At 44.8% G+C, this 23,009-nt stretch overlaps 1 protein-coding gene across 2 annotated transcripts in view; it reads left to right on the top strand.

Annotated features, from left to right (window-relative positions):
- CCNE2 (cyclin E2) overlaps window positions 1-23,009 on the top strand; it is a 93,974-nt gene that overhangs the window by 36,649 nt on the left and 34,316 nt on the right. For both annotated transcript variants that reach the window (XM_033935156.1, XM_033935158.1), the window contains 3 exons: window positions 5,977-6,131; window positions 9,697-9,832; window positions 18,644-18,790. In XM_033935156.1, the coding sequence (XP_033791047.1) occupies window positions 5,977-6,131; window positions 9,697-9,832; window positions 18,644-18,790 (438 nt within the window). The remainder of the gene's footprint in view (window positions 1-5,976; window positions 6,132-9,696; window positions 9,833-18,643; window positions 18,791-23,009) is intronic.

Raw genomic sequence — 23,009 nt, 5'->3', positions numbered from 1 at the left:
AGGGGGAAAAACATCTTATAGTGAAACTTAGCAAGTAAAATGATTAATTACTGGATTATTAGTGTAACATTGCCTTGAAATAAATATGACTGTTGGGCAGACTAGATGGACTATACATGTCTTTATCCCAGGACAAGCAGGCAGCCTATTCTCACATGTGGGTGACGTCATCCAAGGAGCCCGGATGCAGACAGCCTGGCAAACAGACTTGCTTGTAGAAACCTTAGAAGTTTTGCGACCGCCACACCGCACATGCGCGAGTGCCTTCCTGCCCAGCGTAGGGCGCATCTCCTCAGTTCTCAGTTTTCCGCAGAGCAGCGAAATCCGTCTTCGACGCTCTGTGCTGAACTTAGTTCGACTTCGTGCCTTCTCTCACTGCGACTCGTGTTATTTCTTTTTCGTTTAAAAAAAAAAAGTAAATTCTTTGTGGGGTTTTTTTTTTCATCAAGTGACGGCGGGGCAGGCTTCGATTTTGCTGCGGCTATTTTTCCTTCTATGTCCCGGCCGGTCACGGGCTTCAAGAAGTGTAGCCAATGCCAGCGTGCGATCTCCCTCACTGACCCACATCGGTGGTGCCTTCAGTGTTTGGGGCCTGACCATTGCCCGGAGTCATGCGTTCACTGTGCTACCCTTCAACCTCGAGCCCTTAAATGCCGTCGAGTTCAAGTAGGGAAGATTTTTGGAATAGATTCCCCCACTCTGGTCTCGACCTCTGACTTCATCAAACTTTCCACCTCGATCTCAGCTTCGACTTTCATCAAGTCTTCTTTATTTGGAAATCCCTCGTCTTCGATGACATCAGCTGAGTCTACTCCTGGGCTTCCCTCAGGTCAGATACCTCAGCAGACGCTTCCAGCAGTAGTTCTTAAGCTGCCCAAGAAGCACCCCTCCAAGGCGAAGCATATGTCGTCCTCGGAGCCTTTAGCCTCAGCAAGTGTTCCAGTTAAAGATTCAGATACACAATTGCAGGCTACCATCCAGACCGTTTTAGAGCGGGAGTTTGGTAAATTACTTGCCAAACATTTTCCTGTCTCGACTGCCTCCTGCAGTCCAGCCTAGGCACTCAACAGTATCACAAGGAGTCGAGTCCTTGCCTGTACCTCGAGCTGAATCTTCACACTCTATGCAAGGAGTCGAGTCTTTGCGAGTGTCAGGTCTGGATACTTCACACTCCATGCAAGGAGTCGAGTCTTTGCGAGTGTCAGGTCTGGATACTTCACACTCCATGCAAGGAGTCGAGTCTTTGCGAGTGTCAGGTCTGGATACTTCACACTCCATGCAAGGAGTCGAGTCTTTGCGAGTGTCAGGTCTGGATACTTCACACTCCATGCAAGGAGTCGAGTCTTTGCGAGTGTCAGGTCTGGATACTTCACACTCCATGCAAGGAGTCGAGTCTTTGCGAGTGTCAGGTCTGGATACTTCACACTCCATGCAAGGAGTCGAGTCTTTGCGAGTGTCAGGTCTGGATACTTCACACTCCATGCAAGGAGTCGAGTCTTTGCGAGTGTCAGGTCTGGATACTTCACACTCCATGCAAGGAGTCGAGTCTTTGCGAGTGTCAGGTCTGGATACTTCACACTCCATGCAAGGAGTCGAATCTTTGCGAGTGTCAGGTCTGGATACTTCACACTCCATGCAAGCTGAGTTTTTGGGAGTGCTTCGAGATACCTCGATCCAAACAACTGAGTCTTCTATGGGGTCTCGTCTTCGATCTGCAGCTTCCAGCCCTTTATCCTCACATAAGGCATTGCCCTTTTTGAGGCACAGGGTAAAGTCTCCTCGACCTCGAGCATGGCCTGCTTCCAGGCATCACTCTCATTGCCGGTCGAGGCTCTCATCGAGGCATTCATCTAGGCGCAGGTCCTCTTCTAGAGACGAGCTTCGTTCATCCAAGCATACCAGCTCTTCGAAGCCTCCAACGCATCGATCGAGGACCCTGTTAGCAGAACCTGCGGGTTCTGTTTCTTCCTGTGACTCGTCCACGCCTACTTATTTGCTTGGATATCACTACTCCAGAGAGGCTTTGCTTTCGTTCTCTACTCAAGGCGCCTCAAGGTCATCGAGTCCCTCTCGAGGCCATTCTCTTGTGGATCAATTATCCTTTTCCTCCTTCCTCCGCCAGATGACTGAGGACCTGGATCTCAAACTAGTTCTAAGTACTCTAAGGAGTATTTAGAAGAAATGAGTTTGCCTCGACCTCCTGTGGAGTCTCTCAAACTCCTTCTCAACAGGCTTCTTTCCCAGGCTTTCAAACGGAACCTAAAAACTCCTTATTCCATTCCTGCTGTTTCAGACAAGCTGGAATCGAGGTATAGAACTATACATTGCAAGGGCTTCAAGGACACTCAACTTTCTCATCAGTCCCTGCTTGTGGAATCTTTCTTCAAACGGATTAATCCTTCCAGGGTCTATGCTACTGTTCCTCCTGGAAGAGAAGGTAGGACCATGGATAAATTTGGCTATATCAAAATTCTATGATGGCATCCAGAGTTTTGAATTATAATTTCATCTTTACTATCTATTTCAAATACTTTATTGATATCCTGCCTGGCTTTGCTAAAGATCTTTCTCAGCACAGGCTTTTGGAGTTCCAGCAAGTCATTGCTACGCTGGGCCAACTCAGGTTACACCTACTTCAATCATCTTATGATGCCTTTGATCTTTCCTCAAAGGTCACTGCTTTTTCTGTAGCCATGAGCAGGCTTGCTTGGCTTCGCACTATTGGCATGGACCCCAATATTCAGGATCGTCTGGCCAATATTCCTTGTGAAAGCAATGACCTCCGCTACTAAGAAGTCTGAGCATGAGAAATCTTTTGCTTCCAAAGTCAGACCGAAGCCTAAGCCAGCTCCTTCCAAGCCTTCTCGACCTCTTCCATCCTATCAGAGGCGTTATTCTCTGAGAGCAGCTCCTTACACTCAAGCACATCCTAAGAAACAGCAGCAGAAGCAACAGAAACCTCAGCCTTCTGCTGCACCCAAGGCTTCTCAGCCCTTTCAACTGTCTCAAATAGAGCATAACCTCCATCGTTCTGCCTCTGTCCTCTCCCCTTCCCATCGGAGGTCTTCTCCATCATTTTTACCTTCGATGGGAGACCATTACATCAGACCTCTGGGTACTGTCAATCATCATGGAACGATACTCTCTTCACTTCTCAGATTCCACCAGAGCTTCCTTCCAATCCATCCCAGACCGCCCTTCTTCTTCAGGAAGCTCAAACTCTGCTTCGTCTCCATGCCATCGAGGAAGTTCCCTTGGAACAGCAGAGCAGGGGGGTTTTACTCCTGTTACTTCCTTGTCCCGAAGAAGACGGGCAATCTGCGGCCTAATTTGGATCTCGGGGCCCTCAACAAATTTTTAGTCAAAGAAAAATTTCAAATGTTATCCCTAGCATCCTTATATCTTCTTCTAGATCAGAATGATTAGTTATGTTCTCTAGATCTCAAGGAGGCTTACACTCACATTTCCATTCACCCAGCCTCCTGTCAGTACCTCAGATTTCGGGTGGGGAAACTGCATTTCCAGTACAGAGTGCTACCATTCGGCCTTGCATCATCTCCAAGAGTGTTCACCAAGTGCCTAGTTGCAGTTGCAGCGGCTCTGAGGAACCATGGTCTACAGGTGTTCCCGTACCTGGATGACTGGCTCATCAAAGATTCAACATCTCAAGGGGTTATTATAGCGACCCAACAGACTACCTGGTTCCTACAAAGTTTGGGGTTTGAAATCAACTTTCCCAAATCCCAGCTTCAACCCTCTCAGAACCTACAATTCATTGGAGCTGTTCTGGACACTGTTCAACTCGGAGCATTCCTTCCTCAACAACGTCTGGATGCTCTTCCTCAGCTATGCAACAAAGTGTCTTCCCCCAATTCAATTTCGGCGAGGCACATGAAGGTTCTTTTGGGTCACATGGCTTCTATATGGTCACGTGACTTCTTTTGCCAGACTTCACCTCAGAATCCCTCAGAGGACCCTGGCATCTCAGTGGAATCAGGCTTTCGACCCTCTCTCTTGTTGAATCGGAATAACTCCCTCGTTCAAGCAATCTCTCCACTGGTGCATGCTCTCTTCCAATCTCTCCAGAGGTTTGCTGTTTCAAACGCCCCCTCATCAGAAGGTCCTTACAACAGATTCTTCAACCTACGCTTGGGGGGCACATCTCGATGGTCTCCGTTCTCAAGGCCTTTGGTCCAGCACTGATCATCAGTGTCACATCAATCTATTGGAACTCGGAGCGATCTTCAATGTTCTTAAAGCTTTTCAGCATATTCTGCACGACCAGGCAGTCCTCATTCGAATGGACAATCAAGTTGCTATGTACTATGTAAACAAGCAGGGAGGAACAGGATCTCTTCCTCTTTGCCAGGAAGCTCTCCAGCTTTGGACTTGGGCTATCTCTCACAACATCTTCCTGAAAGCTGTCTACATTCAAGGGAAACAATACTGTCTGGCGGACAAATTGAGTCACCTTCTCCAACCTCACGAATGGACACTCAATTCATCGCCTCTTCATCACATTTTTTCTCAGTGGAGGACTCCTCAGATAGATAATAAGAACATAAGCAGTGCCTCCGCCGGGTCAGACCATAGGTCCATCCTGCCCAGCAGTCCGCTCTCGCGGCGGCCCAAACAGGTCACGACCTGTCTGACTTGCCACCTTGGTTTCCCATTGAAGTCCTATCTTCCCATCGAAGTCCTAACCCTCCGGTCTTGCACATTCACGACCTGGTTGGGTTTCTATACTTATTACCTGGTTTACTTTCTATACTTGTATTACATCCCAGCACCTCTCTCAGTATCCCACGATCCCTTTATCCCTCAGGAATCCGTCCAATCCCTGTTTGAATCCCTGTACCGTACTCTGCCTGATCACTTCCTCCGGTAGCGCATTCCAAGTGTCCACGACCCTTTGGGTGAAAAAAAACTTCCTTGCATTTGTTTTGAACCTATCTCCCTTCAGTTTCTCCGAATGCCCCCTTCGATCCAAACAAGTTGGGACATCCCATTTCTAAGCACACCCTCTCCAACTGGATGGCTGTTTGCATCTCTTTCTGCTATGCCCAGGCTGGACTGCATTTACAGAGTCGAGTCACAGCCCACAAGGTCAGAGCCATGGTGGCATCTGTTGCTTTCCTGAGATCTACTTCTATTGAGAAAATTTGCAAAGCTACCACTTGGTCCTCGGTTCATACTTTCACCTCTCATTATTGTCTGGATTTTTTCTCCAGATGGGATGGCCATTTTGGCAGTATTACAGAATTTATTCTGAATTGCCAACACTCACACCATCCCATTCAGATTAGCTTGGAGGTCACCCACGTGTGAGAATATGCTGCCTGCTTGTCCTGGGATAAAGCACAGTTACTTATTGTAACAGGTATTATGCAGGGACAGTAGGCAGCTATTCTCACAACCCACTCGCCTCCCCTGGTTGGCTTCTCTGCTAGCTATCTGAACTGAGGAAACATGCCCTCTGTTGGGCGGGAAGGTACTCATGCATGCGTGGTGCGGTAGTTGCGAAACTTCTAAGGTTTCTACAAGCAAGTCTGCTTGTGAGGCTGTCCGCATCCGGGCTCCGTGGATGATGTCACCCACATGTGAGAATAGCTGCCTGCTGTCCCTAGATAACACCTGTTACATTAAGTAACTGTGCTTTATCTGCCATCATTTACTGTTACTATACTCCACATATTCTGGCTTAGAAGTGAGGTTTATTACTGTCAGTATGTGCAAAATGAACCCATTTGGAGACACTGCCTCAGAGAACCAAACTACCAACCAGCTCACATCAAATCAAAACCACCAAACCAATATTAGGAGGGAGGTGAAAAGCCAAACCTTCACTTTCTTTCTAAACATAAATATGCAGTGGGAGGTAATTCCACAATAGAGAGCTAATCATCAAAGCTGGATAGCAAACTTCAACTTGCTGTTGCACCATAATATGCATGTGTAAATTTTTTGTTTTGGTAGAGCTGTTGGCCATCAACGATATCTGGCGGCATCAGCCCTTGCACCCTTATTGAAACACCTCACAAAGTAATGGGCATCACAGAAGACCTATCAGGGTTCAGACAATATAGGTTCAAAAACGTCTTCATAAGTCCCTCACCTTTGCCCACTCTTAGGTAAGTTGCCAGACTTTAACGTAACCCCATGATGTGTGTATGTGCTAAAGTCCTATTTTTTTGTACTTGTCTGTAAATTAGATTGAAAGCTTCAAGAAATAAGGATTATCTACTATATATGTTTGTAAAAATGCTGCATATTCCTTGCAATACTATACAAGTCCCCTCTACCTGCTTCCTTGGGCTGCCCGATCACCTGAAGGCCGTCCCCTGGGACTAAATAAATGCCTTGATAGTCCGGGCAAAAGTGATCGCTGGTTGCTCTTGCCCCGCCGGTTCCTCAGCTATACGATGTCCTGGCAGCTATTTTGAGATTGGAATCGACATAAGCTGCTGATTCCATTCTCAAATTGGCTACTGGGGCCTCCTGCTGAGTTTTGGCAGCCATTTTGGCAATTGCTTTTGTCTAGAAGAGGCTACTCGAGCACCAGGGCATTTAAAGGTAGGGCTGGGTTGGACCTTTGGGTGGTGGGAGGGCAAAAGGGTTACAGTTTGGGGGTGTGTGCGGCTAGCTGGTCCAGAAGTACCCGCGCTTGGTGGGGGGGAAGGGTGGCGACTGGATTCATTCTGCAGATAGGAGAAGCACTGTTTTTGTCTGAAACTGAATGGCAAATTTTGGCGGCTGATTTTGGTTTTGTTTAAAACCAAGAACCTCATTTCCGATTTTGGTTTTGGTTGAAACTGAGAACCCCATTTTCGATCACCCTCTACTACACATTATCACATTCCAGCTACAGCGAGCTATGTTCCCTCTAAGCTGTGCACATGAGCAATTGCTCATACATTCTAGAAACCTTAGTCATAGATTTTACATGGTCACTCACAAAATTGCTGTATATACTCGAATATAGGATGAGATTTTTGGGCCAAAAAAATGGCCCAGGGTCTCGTCCTATATTCAGGTCATCAACCCTACTCCCTCCCGGATAATATGGCAGGCCGGGACAGGAGGGATGCCTCCTGCCTCCAATCCCAGCCGACTATCTTTTTTTTTAACCCCCCCCCCCCCCCCCCGGCGCACGCTTAACTTTTGTGCCATTTTTAATCCCTGGTGGTACAGGGCAGGAGCGATCTTTCCGCGCCCTGCCCTGTGCTGAGCCTATCCATTCCTTTTTGCAGCCAGCAGCGCACCCAACAGGGCCAGGCTCTTCCTTCTTCCTGCTTGGCTCCGTACTGCTCTCTGAATGGCTGCTGCAAGTTTTCGTCCTGCGAGAACTGGCAGTGGCCATTCAGAGAGCAGTGCAGGGCCAAGCAGGAAGAGCTCGGCCCTGTCGGGTGTGCCGCTGGCTGCGCAAAGAGAACGGGGACGGAGAGGCTCAGCACAGAGCAGGACGTGGAAAGATCACTCCTGCCCCATACACCGCTGGACCTCCCAGGGATTAAAAATGGTACAAAAGGTAAGCGTGCGCCGGGGGGGGGGGGAGAGTTTTTTTTTTTTTTAAAAAAGTTAGTTGGCCGGGACGGGAGACAAGCAGCATCCCTCCTGTCCCGGCCTACCAAGAGACCACCAGAAGTAGGAAGGTGAGGCAGGGTGCAAAGTCTGGCAAGGAGTGAGGGGGGCTGGGTGCAGAGCCTGGCAGGGGAGGACGTGAGGGAGGGGACACTGGGTGCAGATCCTGGCAGGGCATAGCACTTGAATATTAAGTCCCCATCTTATATTTGAGTCAACCATTTTTCCTCCTTTTGGGGGGAAAAATGGGGTGTCGACTTATATTCGGATTGACTTATACTCGAATATATATGGTGCTTGCAAATCTGGAAAATTATTGGGATTTTAGATGGGCCAGAGTGATTGCTGTTATCTCCTTTCATGAAGATTCAATAAACCTTATTCGATATTATAATTTAAGTACTCTTTCAAAGACTGCCAAGTTTATTTAACAGTTTTTAACTAACTTTTCTCTGCTACTTCCAATTTGTATTTATAGATTAAACAAACTGTGTTTCATCATAACATGAAATTATTTTAACATAGACTGCTTCCAATTCCCTAATGAGGGGGTTATCTCCAGAAATGGTTTTTGTTTTCAGTTCTGGGGAAAGAGACAGGATCCCCTTCCCCTAAAATCCTAAAATTGCTAATTTTTTTACCCCCGTGTATCTCCCACGGGCCGTTTTTAGCACCAATATTGCTGCCATGGTGGCCATCTTGGATTTTTGAATAAAAGCATCGATCTGCCTCAAAACACCTCAATTTTGCTCAAAATTAGGCTAGAAGTGGTCTCAAACTCGAACCCTTTGCAGGGCCACATTTTGGATTTGTAGGCACTTGGAGGGCCTCAGAAAAAATAGTTAATGTCTTATTAAATAAATGACAAATTTGCATGAGGTAAAACTCTTTATAGTTCATAAATCTTTCCTTTTGGCTAAGTCTTAATAATAATATTGTCATTTATAGCTAAAGAGACATATGATCAAGAAATTGTTTTATTTTACTTTTGTGATTATGATAAACATACCGAGGGCCTCAAAATAATACCTGGCGGGCCGCTAAGTTAGATGGACTCCTCAGGCCAATATTCTCTGCTTTGTTTAGTGTCTTTTTGTCTATGATTACTTTGTTTTCTTTGTATGGAGTGCCTCTTGCGATATAAGTGTGAGGGGGATTGGGGGGTTGGGGGGAGGGGTGGATTTTGGGGGTGGGGTTGGTTGCTTTTGGGTAAATTCCTGAGCTGATCTTATTGTGTTTTGTACCTCTGTTTATGGCTATTTTGTTGTGCTCAATAAAATATATTTAACAAAAAAAGGCCCAGGGGGCGGAGGGCGAGGTGTATTCGCTCCATAAAACGCACCCACTTTGTGGGGAATTTAAGCCCTTCCAAATTGATATATGGAAAAATAGTTTGTTCAACTAGTCATACAACATGCAATATATGTGAACAAACTGATTGCAGCTAATGTTTTTGTATCAAGACCTCAAACACCCGAGACACTGCTTAATTCGTTTCGTGTCCTTACTGGGTGACGTGTTCATCATTGGTCTTGTTGGATTTTTAATGCAGGCTAAACCTTGATGCATCTAAGTGGTGTTGTAAAAGATTTTAAGAAGAGTACTTAACTTCTAGGGCTAGTCAGCATATTGGTGGAAGCAGGCCACAGTGGTCTCGAGCAATTGCTCTGGTTATAGTCTCCTTATGTTGACTCTGCTAACTTGCTGCTTTCAAGGATAGGTGCTGCCTAGCCCAGGATTAGGGCATCTCTGACTGTGTGATCTCAATGAACTGCAATTTGGAAAGGAGATGCACAGCATGTAATACAGTATATTCCTCATATGTGCAATATCTTCTAGTAACTATCATCATGCTTCACATGGGGTATCTGATGTCTTTAACCACTTAATTCCTTGTGCATTAACATTTTAATTCTCATACTTGACTCTTAACTCATTAAATTGTTCCACTATAGTATGTTATACCTTTTTCATTAGACCCTCTCATTCATCCCAGACCACTCCATCTATTAAAACACTGCAGTACGAGCTTATTTATGGTGGCAGTGATGAGGAGGTATTTGAAGTGAAACCTCATCAGGTTTTGCACTGATATCATGTTCTTTTCTTTTAAAGTTGGGGAAGCTCAAAAGATGTCTGGCATAAAATCTTGAAGAAGGAATCCAAGTATGTTCATGACAAATGTTTCCTGCTGCTCCATCCTACTCTGAAACCGAACATGAGGGCGATCCTACTGGACTGGCTTATGGAGGTCTGTCCTTTACTGTTTGTAAACCAAACTTATTTCACTCCAGATAGGCAACCCAAGATGATGCCGACTGTAAACTTGAGTATTGTCTATAGCAGGGGTGCCCAACGCGTCGATCGCGATCGACCAGTAGCTCAGGAAGGCAACTCGAGTCGATCGCACTCGTGTTGCCGTCCTGATCTACGGGCCGATCAGCCTTCAGTGTTCTCCCTAGGGCCTTTTAGCTGGGCGGTCCGCCCAGCTGTCATCTGCCGCTGCTGAACATTAAAAAAAAACCCCAAAAAAAACCGGCTTGGAGATTTCAGCCCCTAGCGAACTTATGCTCAGGGCTCTAACGTGTGCGTGCAGGCTTCTCTTCTCTTCCCTCCGAAACCGGAAGTTATGCCCGGGGAGGGGGAGGGGGGAGAAGGGAAGCCTGCACGCACATGTTGAGAGCCCTGAAGCAAGCGTTCGCTACGGGCTAAGGCGGGAGACATGTTAGTGAAGCATTTCCTCTTCTTGCTGCCGGGTCCTGCCTACTTTCTGTTTCCGCGAAGGCAGGACCCGGCAGCATTTCCCCCAACAGTTCCTCGCGATGCTGGTCGGCCGAAGCAGGGAGAGGTTGGGGCGTCGTCGGCTTTTGGGCGTGTTATTGGCGTCGGCTTTCGGGCCTGTTATTGGTGGCGGTTTGGGTCCTGGTCCCCGATGGCAGTTTGGGTCCCCGATGGCAGTGGCAGTGTCTTGGGGGAGGGCAGGGAGAAAGAAAGAAAGAAAAAGGGCAGGCAGGGAGACAGAAGGAAAGAAGAGAAACAGAAAAAAAGGAAAGGGAGGCAGAGAGAAAGAAAGGGCAGGGAGAGAGGAAGGAAAAGTTGGGGGAGGGAATGAGGTGTGGAGGAGAGGAAGCATACAGGCTGAAAGAAGGGAAGAAAGACTGGATGCACAGTCAGAAGAAGAAAGTGCAACCTGAGACTCATGAAATCACCAGACAAGGTAGGAAAAATGATTTTATTTTAAATTTAGTGATCGAAATGTGTCTCAATTTATATCTGCTGTCTATATTTTACACTAAGGTCCCCTTTTACTAAACCGCAATAGAGTTTTTTAGCGCAGGGAGCCTATGAGCGTCGAGAGCAGCGCTGGGCATTCAGCGCAGCTCCCTGCGCTCTAAAAACTGCTATCGTGGTTTAGTAAAAAGGGAGGGGGGTATATTTGTCTATTTTTGTATGGTTGTTACTGAGGTGATAGTGCATAGAGTCATCTGCTTTGACCTCTTTGAAAAACCCTGGAATAGGAATGATAATTAACATTTTCTATGCGTACAGTGTGCGTTGTGTTTTTTTTAAATTTTATTGTTGGTAGATCATTTTGACTTGGTCATTTTAAAAGTAGCTCGCAAGCCCAAAAAGTGTGGGCACCCCTGGTCTATAGTTTTGACCACCACATTTCAAAAAAGATATGCTGTAGCGGTACTAGAAAAAGTATAGAGGAGAGCAGAATGGCTAAACAGATTAGGGATCCTCAGCTTGGAGAAAAAATGACTGAGTAACAGTATGCCAGAAGTGTATAAAATCAAGCTGTCTATATTGAAAGCTTTCTGAGAAATGCTTGCTTTAGATCATATCATTTGTATGCATTTTTTGTCCTTGGCTAGAAATATGGCTTTTACATTGTATGCTGTTAGCCTCTTCATGATTTCTGTTATGGCACATACTGGTATCATGGAAAGTGGAAAATTCTCTGATGTGTTTTCCCTCCTTACTTTTCTAATATATTATGTAGTTCCCCCCTCATCCGATCTTTATGTCAAGTCTTTTGTTTTGCTCTAACCATAATTTTATTGTATATACTTTTAATATACTTAGAATTAGGTATTTCCCTAGGTATGGGGTAGTAAAATTTTAATAAACATGGAAACACTGTTTCAGATAGATACAGTATTAGTTTTACAAATATGTTTTGTTTATTCATGGTTCATGGCACACACTGTTTTAGATAGATATTAGCATTACAAATCAGTTTATTTGTTTTTTTGATCCGAGTATAGGATTATTCTAATGGTATGTTTTATATTTAAGAGATTTTTATATATCTATATATGTTGATAATACAGTCAAACCTCGGTTTGCGAGTGTTTTGCAAGACGAGCAAAACATTCTCGCAAAACTTGTCTCGCAAACCGAGTGTTGACTCGATTTGCAAGCATCGCTCCCCCCGCTCGCAAAGGCCCCCCTGCTCGAACCGGCACCCCCTCCCTGCACGAACCAGCACCTCCCACCCGAACAACTTGAAACTTACCCCCCCATATGACATGTTTCACATTTCGGCCAAGAGTATGGGGCTCTTGAATTTGGTGAGGCATTTTCTGTGGTTACACACTTGGGCAGTGGATGTGGTTTTTAAGGCCTAATTGAGCAAGCTTTATTTTTAAAAAAAAAAGAAAGCTGCTGTTTGGAGAGGTTAAAATAGTTACTGAACAGTTTGGATAACTCAAAGATCTCTAGACCTCTGGAAGTTTGCCCCAGAATTGCATCTCATTCTCAAGAGGTTAGAGGCTGTTTCTGTGAGGTCAGAAGGTATTGTTCAAGGCAGGTGAATGACTTTCAGGGAATTAGGTGACCAGGTCAGGCCTTTTGGGGTGTCTGCAAACCTTGGAGGGGAGAGGGGCAGAGGCTGAGATATGCATGAACGTTTGGGGGTCCATACTCAGAGCCTCCAGTGGGAGGATGTTTAAGATAGTTTTACAGAAGGTAGACCCAGATCTAATAAACATAAACTCAGATCAGTGAGTTCTATAGATTGTCCAAGAAAGACACACCTTGGATTTTATGCATTCTTTGTGTGACATTTTCTTAGAATATCCATGCAGGTTGTTGTGGAAAGCAGAAGTGGTTGTCAGTGTTGGAAAGACTAATATAGCTAGTGGTGGTCATTCTGGTAACTTCAGAAGAAAGAGGGACTGGCAGATACTCGATGTATTTTGTGGTGCCCAAGAAGGAAGGTTGCTTCTGGCCTATTTTAGATGTAGAGTAAATAAACTGGGCCTTACACAGAGGGACTGGCAGATACTTGATGTATTTTGTGATGCCCAAGAAAAAAGGTTGCTTCTGGCCTATTTTAGACCTAGAGTGAGTAAACTGGGCTTTACACAATCCAATGTTCTGTATGGAAACTTTATGGTCAACAATACTAGTAGTACAGCAAGGAGAGTTTCTCATGGCTCTAGATCTCACCGGATGACTCCACAGCACAGCAAGGTGAGGGGGAAGGGAGATCTGATCGCCCCCCTTCACTGCACCAGCTGTGTGGTCTGCCTGCTGACCCCCCTCCCAGCACTGCCTCCTTGCTTCGGCCCTGCTCAAAGGGCACACTGGATGACTCAACAGCAAGGTGAGGGGAAGGGAGATCTGATCATCCCCTCTCACCGCACTGGATGCGTGGTCTGCCTGCTGACCTGCCCTCCCAGCACTGCTACCCTACTTCGACTCTTAGAGTGGACCGAAGCAGAATCAGCAGGTCCAGACAGGCTGAAACAGCTCTCGGCGAGAACCCCCTCTCATCCTGATAGAAATTAGAGCCTTGGCCATTCAAGAAAACCCGCCTAATGAGAAATCCTTGACTGCAGCTACCCCCATATTAAAATCTTTATGGCAAGGTGAAGGGGAAGAAGAACCCCCGTCCTGATCCCTGCTCACCGCACTGTCTCACTACACATGAGTCACAAATCCAAGAAAGACCCACCTTTGGCTAACTGAATTTAAAGGCATCCATTTGATTCCCAGCACGGTGAGGTGGAAGAAGTTCATCCGCTGAACAGGTACCACCGAGCTTATACCCTCTGAACCACCCTTCCAAGCTTTGAGTTGTAACATCACCTTAAATCGCCTCTCATGATCAAACTAATGCTCATCTTCCTGCTACTCCTAACAAATGGGAAAGTGGTAGGGCACAACATCTTCCCTATCCCAATAGTCCTAACATCCAACAGATCTCACTACTCACTCAGGAGAAGCTACACAGAAAGAAACCTGATTGACTGCTCATCCCACAGGCACCACAGCATCCAACCAATATGGGGGAGAAGACTATCATCTACATCGCGGAGCCCACCATCATCTGACCCCCATCCTCGAGCAAACAACCTTCTTTACCCACAAAGGATCAACAACTGCATGCGAACAGACTGTACCATAATTACCTGTGCCTACATGAACATCAGAGCACTAGGTCCAAAGGCAAACCTTATAAAGCACTGGATAGAGAACAAACATCTAGGATGCCTATTCCTCGCCGAAATCTGGCTAATCTCTGACAGACCACCGTATAACAGAATTCTGTCCACGGGGCTACAAACTAGAGGTGGTCTGCCAAGAGAAAAAAAAAGGGAGAGGCCTGGCTATCCTAGTTTAAAACTCCTTAAACCTAGAAATATTGGCAAAATCATCCATTTCTCACATGGATCTACTCGTCTGCCAACTATCAGTGACACACTACAAAGAACCATGACTTTCCTTCTCTGCTATATAACACCAGAGAAATGGAAATCATGAGACCGAATTTCGAAGACTTCATATACTGGAACTCAATATAGTCAGCACACAACCTGATCCTGGGAGACCTAAACCTCCACTTTGAAGACCAATCCTCTAAACCAGTAGTTCCCAAACCTGTCCTGGGGGACCCCCAGCCAGTCAGGTTTTCAAGATATCCTTAATGAATATGCATGAGAGAGATTTGCATACCTGTCACTTCCATTATATGCAAATCTCTCTCATGCATATTCATTAGGGATATCTTGAAAACCTGACTGGCTGGGGGTCCCCCAGGACAGGTTTGGGAACCACTGCTCTAAACAAGTAGAAAACCTTATCTCATTTCTCAATGCTCTGTCCTACCAGATACTTGACCCCCAAGCCACACACAAGAAAGGTTACCAACTTGACATAGCTGCCTTTATTTATTCATTTATTTTTTTTGAATCATTTTTATTAATGAGTCAACAAGAGAAACAGACATGGTGCAGAATACCAGCAAGCACACAATATCAAACTAAGAAGAGTACATCGATCATCACCAAGAAACTGAATACAGCAAGAGGATACAAGACCAGTCAAGAACAAAAATAGCCCGTCTCTCCCAGTGACTCCATATTTTGCAAGTGGAAAAAACATGGCCTGCCTACCCCCTACTGCAACACGCAGAAAGACAAACACACCATGCCACCCAAGCCAAACACCCAAACAGGCACACTCCAGACACCCACCACAATCACACACACCCCTCCCTAACCCCCCCCCCCCAAGTCGGGAGACCAGAGGCAACCACAGGAACACCGTTCGCAAGGCCAAGTAGGCCCTGATCTCAGGGTTGGTTGAACGTTTATGATAACAAATTTCAAAGCGGGCCAGTTCGACCATCTGATTGATCCAACAGTCCAAAGGAATAGGCCCCTCTTGAGTCCAATATTGTAAAATTGTTCGTTTGACCGTCAACAACGTCAAATAAATGAAGCGCCTCTGGGGCACAATGAGACCCTGTTCCTCCAGAAGACCCTGATCACCGAGAAGTAATGTCTTGTAGTCCCATTCTAAATCAAGCAGTAAGACTAATTGAAGCTGCGCAAAGGAGGAGTTCCAAATGGACAGTTCAGGACATTCCAGAAATGAATGTAACAGAGTTCCAGCAGCCCCCTTATATTTGATACACAAAGCCTCTTCCCACAAACCCATGCGGGCCCCCCTAGCTTTAGTAATGTAAGCCCTATGGAGGATCTTAAATTGGGTCTCCTGCCAAGTCGCCAATTTCGCAAAAGCATATAATGTGTGGAAAAGCTCCAAAATGGTTTCAGGGCTGTACTGAATAGCTAAATCCCTATTCCACTTAAATAGCTGCATTTATGACTCAACAGCCCATCTCACATGAAATCCACCTCCACAACGGGAAATGGCTCCCCACCCTCTGGTCAGACCATTTCATGTACACCTTCAGCATCAACTGGACACAAGGCAAAATCAAAACATGCCAAATCATCAATCCCCCACCTATTCTGGAACAGAGCAGATTCAATTATCAAAACTAACAATCTCAAAGAATTTATATTACATTACATTACATTAGGGATTTCTATTCCGCCATTACCTTGCGGTTCAAGGCAGATTACAAATGGTTTGTCCGGAGAAGTATTTAGGGAGTAGTTTGTACATTTCTTAGAGTTGTTAAGGATTACATCTGAGTTGACATGATATTAGAAGTTCATATGTAGTAGTTGCAGGTGATGCAGGTGTTAGTTCGGTTTTATGAATAGAAGGGTTTTTATTTCTTTTTTGTAGTCTGTGGTCTTGGTCAATGGGTTGTAGAGTTGTGGGTCGAGTTTTGCAGCATGAGTGGTTAGGAGGTTGTCGTACAGTTTTTTTCTTTTGACATTTTTGGTTGGTGCGTGGGTTCACCTATGTCTGGTTGATGTGGATTGAACTAGTCGATTGTTCCAATAGGCTGGGCTGTCTCCGTTTATTGCTTTAAATATTAGGCAGTAAAATTTGAAGTGTATTCTCGCTTGTATTGGGAGTCAATGTGAGTCGTGGTATGCCTCTGTGATGTGGTCATATATGGCGCTCACTAAGTGATGAAATCCTGGATGAGATGGCACTGGTACAAATAAAGAACAAAATCAGTAGAAGAGCCAACAAATGGTTTGACAAGGAACTACTTCAACTTAAAAGACAATGCAGCCAACTTAAGAATATGGAGAAAAAGAAATCAGGAGCATACAAAAACAATACAAGGTCAAACTAAAGGAGAAGCGGAAAGCATTCTATTCCAAACTAATAGGCTTGGAAGTTCAAGACACAAAAAAACTATTCATACTAGTAAGAGAGCTCACAGACACCAAACCCTACCTAACTATTAATGGACCCCCCCAGCCACCCAACTTGCAGAATTCTTCAAAAACAAGATCACAACAGCTAAAACATATATAATACATACAAAAAATATTGGAAGCCTAACAGAGAGTCCTTTAAACATGGTCCTTGTTTCAGCTTGAACAGCCTTCCTCAGGGGTATATGACTGAAGCACCGTAGATGGCACCAAAGTACAGCGTTTCTTTGTTTAGAACCATGTTGAGCAGACGGCTCCAAACTGTGTATCAAGAACATTCTTTTTTGGTTTTATAACCTGTACTTTGGCGCCATATACTGAGGAAGGCTGTTCAAGCTGAAACACGGACCATGTTGGGGTCCAGTACAAAAAGGATTAAAGGATTCTCTGTTAGGTTTGCAATATTTTTTATATATGTTATGTATATTTTAGCTATTTCATACATTTTCAATAAATTGGTTATCCTTGCAGTTGGTTGATCGTGTCCCGTACCCCAAGGATTACCACTATCTCCAATGCTTTTCAACCTATTTGTCGCCTCCCTTGGCACCAGTCTGGACAAATTAGACATAACATCTTACAAGTTCGCAGATGACATCACCATACTCCTTCCTTTCGATCAACCAACTACAAAAAAACTGCAAAAACCACTAGAAACAGTTGAGAAATGGATGAAAGACCACAAACTAAAGCTGAACACAGACAAAGCAAAATTTCTACTGCTCGAAAAGGACAAAACTCCAACCAAAACTGAAATAGAAATCAACTCCTCCAAATACTCCATACAACCAGCCCTAAAACTCCTTGGAGTGACGATAGACAGATGCTGCACCATGCAACTACAAATCATCAAGACCATCCAGAAATCCTTTGCTGTCATGCGCTGAAGCATCCCATGTTAGTTTTCCCATTTGTGCATGTGGTAATTTTTATTTTTGTTTTGTATTTTGAGTGGGCATTCCTTTGCTAACTGCATAGTCAATGTGGAAGCCCTTTCTGCCTCCAAAATAGGTGGTGATAAGTGTTCCTGCAGTAATCTAGACATAGGAAAACCCATACTCCAATCAAAGAAGTCAAATGGAAAAAACTATATAATGGCCTCCTAGCCACACAAGCAGCAAAATTTGACAACCAAATCTCTAATCTACTAATTATGATCCCAGACTAAAAAACATTCAGAAAAGAAATAGACTCTACTTTTCAAGAAATTCCTGCAAACGACTTAATACCGCTAGCTCCTTCCCACTTCCTAATACCTTCTCGATCCCCCAAAGCAACCTCATCTACTCATTATCTCCTCTAGAAATTACCAGATATCTTCTTCATGTAATACTTTTTTTTAAAATCCGCCTTGAACCGCAAGGCAATGGCGAAATAGAAATCTCTAATGTAATATAATGTAATCTTTAGCAAATGGCTGTGTGCTAAAAGTAGTACACACTGCCCTATATTGAAAAAAATGGAAAATAACCCTTTGTCACAGCTGCAGGAAAGACCTACTGTAAGGGCATACTATGGCCATTTATTACCGCAGCTTAGTTAAAGGACCCCATAATTATTTTTGGTCCGTCCAACCCATGTTCCCTTTGAATCTGAGTATTCACAGCTTTCTCCACGTGTAAATAGCAGCATTCTGAAATCGCTGTTTCTACATACACTATGTGCAATCTACATGTGTAAATAACATGTAAAGGTTTTAAAACCATCTTAGCCAGGTAGACTTGGGTGTCATCATATTTCTGGGTGGGAAATATAGGGAATTAATTTTCCTATTTGGATGTGCTGGGCTCTTCTAGTGATTTGGACTGGTTATTGGCATAAAGATACTGACCTTCATGGACCTTCTTGGCATAGGGGCTTTTCGTTTTCTTACACTTCTCATTGTACCAAGTGAGATTTTTCAGTCTGTATCTGCAGTTGTATTGCCTTTTTTGACATTCCCATTTTTGTCTGTTTCCTAGGTGTGCGAGGTGTACACACTGCATAGGGAAACTTTCTACCTTGCCCAAGACTTCTTCGATAGATTCATGTCAACGCAAAGCGACATCAGCAAAAACCTTCTTCAACTTATAGGAATTACTTGTTTGTTTATTGCATCTAAACTTGAAGTAAGAGTTATTTTATTTCTTTTCTTCAAGATTTTATGTTGTCTTACACTTTCTTGTTTGCAAATAGCTGAAAATTGCTGTGCATGTAATCTTTAATCATCTGCCTCTAATGAGATTTCATGCAAACAGCTATAAATAAAGAAATTTTATTTAGGGGACAATATTCAAAGGTACTTATCTGGTTAGCAAGTGCTAGGAACAAGCTGCATAGGGCTGCTGAATGTCCTTTGACTGCCTTGGCTCTTTCTGAAGAATGCTGGGAAAATTTGGGTGGTGCTGAGGCAGAACTGAGGCCAAATACAGACCACTAACCAGATAATGTTAACATTAGGTCAGTAAAAAGGCATCCCTAACTTTTATCTAGTTAGTGGTCAGAGTATGGCTGCTAACCAGATAACACTGCTGGTCAGTGTTGAAACTGGATATTCAATCCTAGGGCAGAATATCTGGTGTTATTTTAACTGAATTGGATTGAATGTCAGTTCCTTAGTTCTCAAATTGGTTATACTGCCAACAGAAACATGATGGCAGATAAAGGCCAAATAGCCCATCCAGTCTGCCCATCTGCAGCATCCACTATCTCCTCCTTTCTCTAAGAGATGCCATGTGCCTGTCCCATGCTTTCTTGAATTCAGAAAGTCTTTATCTCTATCATTTCTACTGGGAGACTATTCCAAACATCTACCACTCTTTCTGTAAAATCTTATTTTCTTAGATTACTCCTGAACCTATCATCTCTTAACCTCATTCTATGCCTTCTCACTGTGGAGTTTTCTTTCAAATGAAAAAGACTCGCTTCATGAGTATTTATCAAGTAGGTATTTAAACGTCTCTATCATATCTCCCCTCTCCCACCTTTCCTCCACAGTATACATATTGGCATCTTTAAGTCTGTTCCCATACGCCTAATGACGTAGATCACCAACCGTTTTAGTAGCCTTCCTTTGGACTGACTCCATCCTGTTTATCTTTTTAGAAGTGCTGTCTCCAGAATTGTACACAATATTCTAAATAAGGTCTTACTAGAGTCTTATACAGGGGCATCAGTTCCTCCTCTTTTCTATTGGCCATTCCTCTCCCTATGCACTCAAGCATTCTAGCTTTCACTGTCACCTTTTCAATCTATTTAGCCACCTTAAGATCATCACATACTATCACACCCAAGTTTAGTTCTTCTTTCGTGTACAAAAGTTTTTCACCCACTAAACAGTAAACTGTCTAACCAGGGATCTCAAAGTCCCTCCTTGAGGGCCGCAATCCAGTCGGGTTTTCAGGATTTCCCCAATGAATATGCATTGAAAGCAGTGCATGCACATAGATCTCATGCATATTCATTGGGGAAATCCTGAAAACCTCAAGGACTTAATTATCTGCCACAAACGGTGGTTAAGCATACTCAGTATTTATAGCCCATGCCTTTTCATTGATTGCTCAAGGTGGCTTAAATTCAGGCACATTAGATATTCCCTGTCCACAAAGGCATATAGTAGTTTGTCCCAAAAGCCATGGAGGGTAATGTGACTTTCCAAGACTAACAAAGAACATCAGCAGGACTGCAGTTCTCTATCCATTGTCACTAGGAACAAAGTGTGAACCATTTCTTAGAACATAAGAATAGCCTTACTGGGTCAGACCAAAGGTCCATCAAACCTGTTCTCACAGTGGCCAATGCAGGTCACTAGTACCTGACCAAAACCCAAAGAGTAGCAGCATTCCATGCTACCGATCCAAAGCAAGCAGTGGCTTGCCCCACGTCTTTCTCAATAACAGACTATGGACTTTTCCTCCAGGAAATTGTCCAAACCCTTCTTAAAACCAGCTGCGCTAGCCGATCTGGCAACGCGTTCCAGAGCTTAACTATTCTCTGAGTGAAAAATATTTCCTCCTATTGGTTTTAAAAGTATTTCCCTGTAACTTCATCGAGTGTCTGTCCCCTAGTCTTTGTAATTTTTGACAGAGTGAAAAATTGATCCACTTTTACCCATTCTACTCCACTCAGGATTTTGTAGACTTCAATCATATCTCTCCTCAGCCATCTCTTTCCAAGCTGAAGAGCCCTAACCGATTTAGTCTTTCCTCATACGAGAGAAGTTCCATCCCCTTTATCATCTTGGTCGTTCTTCTTTGAACCTTTTCTAGCGCCACTATATCTTTCTTGAGATAAAGAGACCAGAATTGAACGCTTCCCTCTCTTTTTACTCCTAGAGCTCCTATCTGAATTAAAACTAAATTCTGTATCTTGGAATTACTTTAAGCTCTTTTTGTTCATTTTGGTTGTACTTCTGGTTGGTTGTCCACTTTCTCCTCACAGTGCTGCATGCATGGGCTTCAGTTTGCTTAGTCTCCTCTACCATGCCCAATAGTTAAATCGAATTTGAAAATATTTTGTTAAATCGAATTTGAAAATTTTTTTGTTTCAAATGATGTCATCACTTCAAGAATAAAATCCAAATCATGAAATGTAAACTCTAATTTGTGTGTTCTTGTTGACGGTTTTGCTGCTTTCAAATTTTATGTAACCTTTTAGACAGAAAAAAAGTTTAATGGCAAAGCATCTAAAGCAGGGGTTCTCAAACCCTAGTCTGCAGGATGCACCCAGCAAGTTGAGTGTTAAGCATATCCACAATGAATATGCATGAGAGAGATTTGCATTAGAGCATGACACGGGGAAAAAATTTGTCCCTGTGAGATTGTCCCTGCCCCGTCCACTTGAGCTCGGTCACCTTCCCTGTCCCGTCCCCGTGAGCTTGGTTCCTGTCCCTACCCCGTCCCCGTAAACCATCTGATCCCATCCACACAAGCCTTGAATAGTTCTATACTGAACTTATTTTATTAAAGTATAAAAAGAAACAATATTCTGTACAATTGTCATTTTATAAATCAAAATTCTGACTGCTGAACTAGAGAAAGAGATGTTCAGCTGGCAGGGCTTTATTTATAAATGTTTATCAACACAACTAATATACTACTTTATCCCAGGACAAGCAGGCATGATATTCTCACATGTGGGTGACGTCATCTACGGAGCCCCGATGCGGAAGCATTTTCAAGCAAACTTGATTGAAGATTTAAGTTTGCTCTGCTGCTCCACGCATGCGTGCCTTCCTGCTCCACTAGGGAGCGCATCCCCTCGTGGTCTCCAGTTCAAAATTTTCCACTGAGCCTAGAAGTCGTGTTTTTTCAGGCTCTGCCCCAACTGCCTTCTAGCACCGCAATTTTCTTATTTTTTTCTCGATTAAGTCGCTGTGCGCGAATTTTTTCTTGTTCAACTTGTTCCTGCTTCATTTTTGAACCGACCCGGAGGCTTCCGGGTCCCCGTGGCCGCGTGGCTACTCGAGCCGCGGCCACTTTCGATTCTATGTCCCGGCCTTTGACCGGCTTTAAAAAGTGCACCCGGTGCGAGCGGCTTCTTTCCATCACAGACCCGCATCGCCGGTGCATCCTCGGCCTGGGGGCCGCTCATCCAACCGACTCCTGCCCCCAGTGTGCTACTTTCCAGAACCGGGCCCTCCGCCGAAGAAAAGCCCGCATGGCGGATCTCTTCGACGACCAACCCTCTCGAGACTCGAATCCGAAGTGGGTAAAGAACTGTTCGATGACACTATCGAGGCGGCTACAAAACGCCTCTCCGAACACGAACGCTTGTTTGCCTCCCTCGTGCGGCAAAAGCCAAAACCATCCACGTCCAGGCCGTTCAGGGCCCCTCCATGCCGCTACCCACAAAAATCCACTCCTGCCTTCTCACGGCCTCCGCCCAGGCGCCCGCAAGCCCACCATCGGGTCCCGCCCAAGTCCCAACCGCCTGCGACTACCAAACCGTCCCCGTCCTTTTGACGGGACACGCGGAAGGGGGCGGGCCCCCTCCGCCATATTCCCAGGCCTCCTTCCCATCGGGGGTCACCTCAAGGTCTTTTACTCTCGCTGGGAACAAGTCACGTCGGACGCATGGGTCCTTGGCGTGATCTCATCAGGATACTCTCTCAATTACTCTCTCAACTTTCGGGCCATTCCTCCAGACAACCCCCCAAGGAATTGCCCTCCCAACCGGACGCAGCTACCCCTACTCCTCTCCGAAGCTCGAGATATGCTTCACCTGAGAGCAGTGGAGGAGGTTCCCCCCGGCCAACGGGGGAAGGGCTTCTACTCCCGTTACGTCCTGGTACCGAAAAAAATGGGAGACCTTCGCCCAATACTAGACTTGAGACGCCTCAACAAATTT

This window comes from Geotrypetes seraphini, chromosome 2 (genome assembly GCF_902459505.1).
Source record: "Geotrypetes seraphini chromosome 2, aGeoSer1.1, whole genome shotgun sequence".
Taxonomy (NCBI): Eukaryota; Metazoa; Chordata; class Amphibia; order Gymnophiona; family Dermophiidae; genus Geotrypetes; species Geotrypetes seraphini.
Note: the sequence above shows the minus strand (reverse complement) of the source record. Positions and strands in the feature narration are given on the sequence as shown.